The sequence below is a fragment of the Sarcophilus harrisii genome, chromosome 2 (assembly GCF_902635505.1).
Source record: "Sarcophilus harrisii chromosome 2, mSarHar1.11, whole genome shotgun sequence".
Classification (NCBI taxonomy): domain Eukaryota; kingdom Metazoa; phylum Chordata; class Mammalia; order Dasyuromorphia; family Dasyuridae; genus Sarcophilus; species Sarcophilus harrisii.
In genome coordinates, this window is record NC_045427.1 from 96,348,070 (window position 1) to 96,357,464 (window position 9,395).

Here is a 9,395-nt window from a genome sequence, read left to right on the forward strand (position 1 = left end):
TGAGTTCATTCCTGCCATTTAAAACTGCACAATTCACTTCATCTCTTCCGAGTATAGGTTTCCTTATTTTATAATTCTTCCCCCTATGTCTTTAAGAGTTGTTAGGGAAAAAAAGAACTTTGCAAACTTTAAAGCACTATATAAAGCTGAACTATAACAAGTGAAAATTTTTTTGAGCATTTCTTTTAAGTCCACAGGTTGGAAGATGGCCGTCTGTAACACTTTTCCTCCAACTGCCGAACCAAATAATAGTCCAATATGATTTGAATAATGATGAAAGAAATGTCAAATGTCATTACAGATCCAAAATTCTGAATTCTAGAGCTTCTGTAGCCACCATCAGTTTTTACTTTTCACAAATAGGACTATTTGTTAACTCACTATCTTGGCTAAATTCCAACTTCAGGTAGTTACATAATCTAATTAAATGAATTATGTAGTTTCAACTGAAAAATCTATTTCCTGTCTTAGAAGGCTACAAAATACTTTTGATCATAATTAAACAATTGCTGGTTCATTCTAAAGGGACTATTCTTTAATTAGTAAATTAAATAGTTCCTGAATACAGTACATACAATCATTCTTCAGCTCAAAGTAAGAGAATTCCACTGTCTCACTAGGGATTAAATTTGATACACTGAATCAACTTCCCATTTCCAGAATTTGAAAACACAAATGTGAAAGGGAGCTGGGGGTGGGGAGGGTCAGGAGGGGAGTGCTTTTTCATCTCTACGTCAATAAATCTTATTTTTCAATAAGTAAACTATAATCTCATCTCTGGTCACAATATGGAAGGATTGCCTCAATAAACCAATCGATAGTGCTCCCATTCCATCTAATGAGTTTCCATAAAGAATTACAGAAACATGGGATTTTTACAAAGTTCTTAATAAATTATGCAGGCCAATCTCTTCATTTTAGAGATAAAGAAACCTTCCTTTGTTTTCCCTTTCAAGAGTGGAACTGGCTGCTCTGGGAAGCAATAAATTTCCTCTCACTATAAGACTTGAAGTAAAGAAAGCCAGATTACCACTTGCCAGGCTATGTCCTCAGGCATACTTATTCAACTGGGATGGCTAGCTGGTACATGAGGTCTCTTTCAACTAAGAACCTAACTGAATCTACTGACTCTTAAGATAAAAACAAACAGCCTGGCATTTAAGGCCCTGAAAATTTTTGCTCCAGTCCATTTTTTAAAACCTAAGTACATGTTCCTCCCAATCATTCACTCTTTAGACAAATTAGACTGTAACCTGTTCTCCAATCTATATCTAACATACGGGGTGAATTTTTTCTGAGTCTTAGATTCCTGATGTTCTTTCAAGGATAAGTTCAAATGCCATCTCTTCCATGGAGCTTTCCCTCATCTCCTCAGATAATGACATCCATCTTGAAAAATAACTCTATATTTACTTCTGCATATGTGTATATCAACCCTGTACCACTTTGAGGATAGAGAAGGGAATAAGCATTTTTATACTTCTATTATGTGCAAGGCATGTTAGGAAAAACAAAAATCTCATTTGATTCTCACAATTATAAGGTGAGATAGGTCTTACAGTTATTCTCATTTTATAGTCAAAGAAACTAAGGCATTCAGAAATTGTGACTTGCCTAGGGTCATGCTGCTAGTAGCTATTTGAAATCAGCTCTTCCCAAATCCAGGCTCAGCACTTCATCCATGTGCCACCAGCTTCCCTTTTAGAAATTCATTCTTACTATGTTTTTACTGTATCACTTTTGTTGCAGTTGTGTAGTCATTTCCAACTTTGTGACCCTATTTGGGGTTTTTCTTGGCAAAGATATTGAAACGCTTTGCCATTTCCTTCTCCAGCTCATTTTACAGAAGAGGAAAGTGGGGTAAACAAGGTTAAGTGATTTGCCAACTACTAGGAGTCTTAGGCTATATTTTTATTTGGGAAGATGAGTTTTCTTTACTTCAAATCCAGTGTTCTATCTACTGTACCACCTAGCTGCCCCTGGCACTAGGCCACATTTACTTCAGGAGGCCTATTCCCATAGACAAGGAATAATTCTTTTATCCAGAGCAAATTCCAAGGACTATATCCTAAGAATGAACAGAGCCACATACTGAAATGTGGAGATTAATTATAGAATTTAAATAGACTAGAGGGCACCTCCTAAGCCAGAATTAAATCCAAACACCAATTAATAGCTGTAACTAAAGTGTAACTGATGACTGAACAGCTCTATGACATCGGGTCTGGAATATATACTTATGTGTCAGAAATAGAATCATTCCAGCATTTCTGGATTTTCAGTCTCTGCTGTGGTTTCTGAGTCCCTTCTTCCATCCAGCGTGCTTCTATGTCACTCTGTTCTGGCTAGCTACTTCACTTATAATAATATAATTGAGAAAAATAGGATTAAATATATAAATTCCATTTGAAAACTTTTCAGGAATACTAGCTACTTTATATATTAAAGAGTTTTTACTATAGTAGTAAGATGAAAAAAAAAATCATGAAATTTCAAATGTAAGGGTACACTACACAACATTTAAACCATCTCTCTCACTTTACAGATGAGGAAAGAGAGACCCAGAGAGGCTAAATGATTTGCCATAAGTAATGAAACTCATTAGTAACACTTTATTACCACCTTTCTACAATTTCTAAATTTTGAAACCTCTCAGTAATTGACAGCAGCTACAAGTTTCAGTAGTATTTGTATATAAATTCCTACAACAAACAAAACTAAAAACAAGTATAACTGTAAACAGTATGACTTAACTGATGTCTAGAAGAAAATGCACACCCTAGATCTCAATGTGTCCAACCAAGTTCAAAATGTCACATAATGCAATCACAAGACTCAGTTTGCAGTATTCAACCACAACTCCAAAACAAAATTCTACCCGAGATTTCTTGGTAAACAAGAGCATGCTTGTTATTTATGTCAGTGGTAAGATGTTTACTTATATGATGTCAACTACAGATAATCCAGTGTCACTATCAAAAACTATGTTCAGCTCTTTTTATGTTAGACATTTCACAAACAAGATAACTCCAAAATATTCACTTTACCAAATATGACTATCAAAAACCTTTTTAGCAAACAAATACTTATTCAAACCTGGATGGACTTTAGGTGTACTACATGAATATATATTTGAAAACTAATGTTTTTGTTGACAAATAGTATTCTTTAGGCAAATCTAAATTGAGAGATTAAAACAGAAAGCTATCAGAAATTAGTAGAGAGTGTACTTTTCTTTTTACCTAAATATGGCAATACTGTAAAGTTCTTTTGACAGAAACTCTGGGATTTTTTAATCACTTGGCAAGTTGTTTTTAAACTTTTGAGCAATTGTGGTGCTTCTACCTGTTGTACTTATGTTCTTAAGATTTCTCCAATCACAGGTCTGCAAAATTTTCACCACTCTAGTAAGATCTATTTAACCTCAATAACTTATAGCTTCTCCAAAACCGAGCAAATTGTTCCATGTTCTGATTTTGGTTGTTGTTGTTGTTGTTTTTAGATTGAAGAGATGCTTACTTCTCCCAAATAAGGCAATTTTTTTTCACTGAGATCCCCGAGAGCTATCAGGTGAGAATAACAATCTTATGGTAAAATTTAAAGGGCCATTACAGTATAAAATCCTGAGTCATCCAATTTATCCAGCAGATTTTAATGAACACTGTCCAAGTGACTTATCTCTTAGGCTCACTCATCCATATTTGTGTTTAGCAAGGTCAGGAGGTTTTTTTTTTTTGTTTTTTTTTTTTTTTAAGGGATCTTAGAGTTAAAAAATGAGGCTGACTAAATGTGTGTGTGTGTGTGGGGGGGGGAAATTTCTCACTTTAAAAGTTTATTCCACCACCGAAAAACAAGAAAAACAATGTCTCTGTCTTTTATGCTTTCCCACTGTCAGTTTTTACTGACTTTTTATTTCTTATAACATTTCTAGGTTGCAACTGAGTATTCTGTGTAACTGAAAGACTTCAACTACTCAAACTGTAACTAATTTGGGGACATTATACATCTGAGAGTTTCATGAAATTTAATGATACAATCTTGATACATTATTAGAAAAACTAGCAGCTTCATGATACCCTTAGAGTTTTCCCTATTCAGATGAAAAGAATTATCAAAACAAGGAGGCAGCTTTTGGTTTGCCTTAACTAATAGTTGATTCACTCACCATTAACAGTAAACACTATTCAAAACACCCATGTCTCAAAAGTGAATTTTAAGTCAAACTTTTTATTCCGTTTCAGAGTAAACTAAAAAGCAGAACAGAGTGTTATTACCACACCTCTCTATTCAGGAACTGGTACCACAGACTTTGTCAGAGATCGGAGTCACATTTGAAAAGGAAAAGCAGGAAAGAAAGTAGAATCAAAGTAATTCCTCCTTCCCAGGCACATACTGGGAGATAATAACTCAAACATTCTTGGTAGTCTAGAGGGAGAGGGGAAGAGGAAGAGAGAAAGGGAGAGAAAAAGAGGAGGAAGCGGGGAGAGATCAAGCTCTCCTTAGAGAAGAGCCTAGGCTTTCTTTCCTCCCGCGATAGGGCCTCTAGGGTTAGAAAGACAATTCGAAAATCCCTGGGCAAAGCAAAGCAAAGCAGGGCTAAGCCAACAAGCCGAAGACCGACCCCCCAAAAAACTAACCCAGAAGAGCGTTTCAGAGAGCCCGTGCTCTTCTCCGACCCCATGGAAACAGCAAGGGAACTACAATGTAGCCAAGTGGAAAGAGATCCTGGTTTTCCCTGGGGAATGGGAGCGAGGGGAGGGGATGGAAGGGAGGAAAGAGTAGGAACTTGACCTGGACTCAGGAATGGGCGGACAAAGAGCGCCCTGGATGCCCCCGACCTCCAGCTAGCAGTTACTCGACCTGAAATTACGCCCCGTCCTCTTCCTCGAACCCCCCCCCCCGCATACATACACACACACACACACACACACACACACACACACACACACACTCTCTCTTATAGGAACTCGTCCCCGGGTCCCCGAAGGGAAGGGGAGGGAAGGCGCTGGACTCTAGGCGGACAGTGCGTGTGGGTCACTTACGTGGAGAGTTTCCTAGTCCAGAAGAGGCCCCCCGGCCACAGCTCCTGCAGCTGCACGGCCCGGCCCAGGTTGCCTTTGATCTGGGCCAGCAGCAAATCGGACTCGTCGTCCAGCCGCTCGGCGTAGGGAAGCAGCTTGTTGTAGACAATCTCCTTCTGCGGGACGAAGCCCCGCGAGCAGGGTCCCAGGTTCGTAGCGGAGTCAGGGTCCCCACCAGGTTCCGGCGGTTCCCCGCCTCCCGGCCGATCCTCCGGCTCCATAACCCCAGGGACACCCCCCCACCCCCTCCCCCCCCAACCCTCCCCGACCCCCACCCCCACTCGGGGCTCCTCCTCCTTCTTCCCCTTCTCCGCCGCCTCTTCGGCTCCCTGCCGCCGCCGCCGCCGCCGCCGGCCCCCTCGCCCTCGGCCGCTGGGCCCCCCTCCCCCCCCGCCGGCGTCGCTGCCTCTCGCGCGGTGCCCGGTTCGTTGGCTGCCGGATCCCTTACTCCGCCCGCCCCGCCTCGCACCGGCTGTGCTGGTGACGCTGCAGCTGCCGGGCCAGGAGGTTCCGGACGGGAGCTACGTCACTTCCGGGGAGGGGCGGGGAGTTGGAAGAGGTGGTGGAGGCGGCCGAGGGGGCGATCCTAAAGGAGAGAGAAGCCCTCTTGGCTTAAGACTCTCACTTCTGACCGGATTCCCCTCCCTTCCCCCACTCCCCAAAACCACGCACGTGCCAACCCCTGGCTGGTCCTCCGCTTGGAAGACCGAGTCCTGCAGGAGGTGTTTGTTGGAACGCTCAGCTGGGCTTCTGTCTTGCGGTCTGACCCTGAACTAGAGTTCCCCCTCCCCCAACTCAAGGCCCCGGCTGCCCCACGCACGGAGAGAGCGAGGCTGCGGAGTGCAGCGCGCCGGACCGGCAGCCCGGGAGCCTTCGCGGAATCCCACCTTCGCGCCTCCGCGGCTTCTGTGACCCTGGGCGGACACCCGATTTCTGTGGGCCTCCGTCAAACTACGGGGCTTGGACTATGTGACCTCTAAAGGTCCCTTCCGGATCTATGCTTGTGAGCCTGTAAGACAGGGCTATATAAAGTACTATATAGAGAATACATATATGTCGCGGCAATATATGAATATTGTAACAAATATAATTATGTAAATATTAGCTATTCATAATATGATTGTCAGACTGCCCATACTGGTCCCGTAGCCCTTGGTAGAACAATGTGCGAGTGATTAAAATCCCAGAGATTCTTTCAAATGAGCTTTACAGAAATGTGTTGACATCCTGAGGACAAAATAGCACATTCTACTTATTTGATAGCTTCAAGTCTCTCAAATTAGACATCAGAAAAGAATTAACTCTTCTACTACTCTAATCTTAATGTATTCTAATGAAAGAGTTGTCCAGTTCTATTTTTCATTATGAACATTATGGAGGATGAATTCTATAATTTACAATTCTGCATATATTAGTGGTGCTATTTCATTTGTTTTGCAAGCTTTATGAAGTGTCCCCTATTAGACTATATTAAGATTTGCTAAACAAATTTATTTAATTCATATTTTTATAATATATATGCATATGTTTATATTTTAAGGAGTACTGAGCATGCAATAGTGTGTTGGTTGGACTTGGGAGTCGGGAATAGGAAAGTTCAAATTTGGCCTCAGAAATTTAATAATTGTGTCACCCTGGGCAAGTCATTTAACCCTGCTTGCTTCAGTTTTTCATCTATAAAATGATCTGGAGAAGAAAATGGCAAAGTACTCCAGTATTTTTGCCAAAAACAAACAAACCCAAAAGAGGTCAGGAAGAATTGGATGTGACTGAAAATGATGCTTCATTTACTACAAAGTAAATTAGTCTGAATATAAAGCTTTTCTTATTTGTTTGTTTTTATATTTATATTATATTGTATGTATTTATGTTTAAACAAGGGGACAAATCAAAGATAATAGTATCTCTTATTTTGGCATTACAGATATCAGTTATTCAATGGAGGAGGTTTTTGAGTGGAGAGAGGACCTTACAAATCATGTACTACTTAAATCCTCTGCCAGTTTAGCCCCTTCCTCTGTATATACATAAGATTGCATTTGCATTACTATTTGACTCTGCCTCCCTTCAAAGATATAATCAGGGAAAAGTAATGTCAAATATATTTCTTTAATATCTTTTCCATCCACTACCATCTCTCTATTCACTTTTCTACCACTGTGGTACCCTGTGAGCACCTCTCTATTACAAATCTCCTAACAAGTCTTTTTTTCCTCCCTTTTTTCTTCACTTCAAATGCCAGAGATAGAATGATGGATTTGAAGTTAGGTAGATCTTAATTTTAATCCTGCCTCTGGTGCTTATTAGCTATGTGACCCTGTGCAAATCATTTATTTAACCTTTTTAAACCTCAGATTCTTCCTTTGTGAAAAGAGGATAGATATAGCACTTACTTTACAGAGCTGTGAGATTCAAATGAGAAAATGTATGTAAAGCAAATGCTATTTGCTCTTTCTCCTCATAGAATGTGGGTTCCTTTTTTCATCCTCTGGGTTCCTTTGCACCTAGCATATTTCCTGAAACAGTGCTAACACTTAAAAAATACTTTTTGATTGAGAGATATCTTTATTAGATGTAGACTGGGTCATATGATTCTCTGCTCAAAAATCTTTTATGTTTTCCTATTACCCTTCATGTGAACTCTTGAACTTGGCATTTAAGGCCCTCCATAGTCATGTACCTTGTTTAATTCTTTCCCATGTTTTCTATACTTCAACTAAATTGCTTTACTCATCTACCACATATGGCCTTTATTTTCCAACTTCTATGCTTAGTTCAAAATATTCGCTTGGTGGAAGCAAATCTGTTGCCCTGTCTCCCCTATCTATTGAATTTCTACCCATCCTTTAAAAACCAACTCAAATTCTGGCCTGTTTTAGGAAGCTTTGCATGATCTGTTAGTCATAAATAACCTTTCCCTATTCCCTTCAGATTTACTCTCTTTTAGAGAGTTTAATTACATTATTTCTGTTATAGCCAACACAGTAATTTATATTTTTATATGTATCATTGTCCTCTTATAGAGTATAAACTCCATGAAGAGACAGGCATCATCTTTTATCTGAATTTTGTATTTACCCAATATCTAATAGACTTCTGCATGCATTAGCCACTTTTAAAATGTGGTCATGAATTGATGAATTTTAAAAGATCTAACATTTTATATCTAAATAATATTTAAATAAATAAATACAATTTTATATTTTAATAAATGAGAGACGGTGTGGTAGAAGGCAAAGTGGATTAGGAAACAGAACATATGGTTTATGTCACAACTTTGTTCTTCTATTTAGTGCTCTTGTAACTTCCATCACCTCAGAGTTCAAAAGGATATCTCAGAGTGCTGAGTTTTACATTGTGGAAGATAGGAATAGTTATGGGATCATTGTGTATTTTTCTGGGCATCCCATTATTTAGTTGCCATTTCATTTCAGAACAGAAATAGAATGGAACAGAATGAAGTGGAAAAACATTAAGCACCTATTTTGTGCCATTCGTTAGGCTAAGTGTTTTACAAATGTAATGTATCCAATAATATTCCTAATCATGTGATCAGGTGTAGAAGATTTTTGGTTCCTTGGTTTATTTTAGCCTTATTTAGTCATTTAACCTTGACTTTAAAATGAATTTCATTATAAAGGATATCAGCAGAAATCAATTAGTAAATGATCCTAAATAACCTTTCCACATAAAGTGTTACAATAACAATAGTAATAAAATATAAGCTTTATTGTATTGGTTTGGGTTAAAATATATAGTTCATATATTCTTATCAGCAAGTACCTTTATAGCCCTTTTTATTGTTTACTTTGACTTTGAGTGACTTACAATATTACAAATGTGAAAAATTGTGTAAGTATTGGTTGTTACAAATACTTAGCTATACATCTAAATTAGGAGACAATATTGTTACCTCTCTGTATTTTTAATCTCATCTAAAAAGTGACAGGGTTGAACCAAGTTATTTCTAAGATTCTTCTAGATTTTAATCTATGAAAATATAATTCATGAAATTAGACTTGCAGATCATATATATACATATACATTTATATGTATATATATGTATATGATTTATGTCTTTATGTGCCATGGGTTTGTCATTTATTTTCTGACTTTAAACAAGTCACTATCTCCTTTTGCCTCACTTTCCTTTTATATAAAATAAAGGAGTTGGACCAGATTATTTCTTAGTAACCTTCTCAGCTCAAAAACTTCATGAATGTTTTAAAAATGAAAGAACAGTTTTCATAAAACCCACCCAGTCCCCTTTTCTTAAAGTTGAGGCAGGTAGGTAGCACAGTGAATAGAGTGGAT

General features: G+C 38.7%; 1 protein-coding gene across 5 annotated transcripts in view; it reads right to left on the bottom strand.

The window, feature by feature from the left end:
* PSME4 (proteasome activator subunit 4) overlaps window positions 1–5,327 on the bottom strand; it is a 104,389-nt gene extending 99,062 nt beyond the window's left edge. For all 5 annotated transcript variants that reach the window (XR_004231704.1, XR_004231705.1, XM_031950470.1 and 2 more), the window contains exon 1: window positions 5,043–5,327. Coding sequence is in view for 3 of the 5 variants with exons in the window: in XM_031950470.1 (XP_031806330.1) it covers window positions 5,043–5,302 (260 nt within the window). In the remaining 2 variants the exon portion in view is untranslated. The remainder of the gene's footprint in view (window positions 1–5,042) is intronic.
* Between the last annotated feature and the right edge of the window lie 4,068 nt (window positions 5,328–9,395).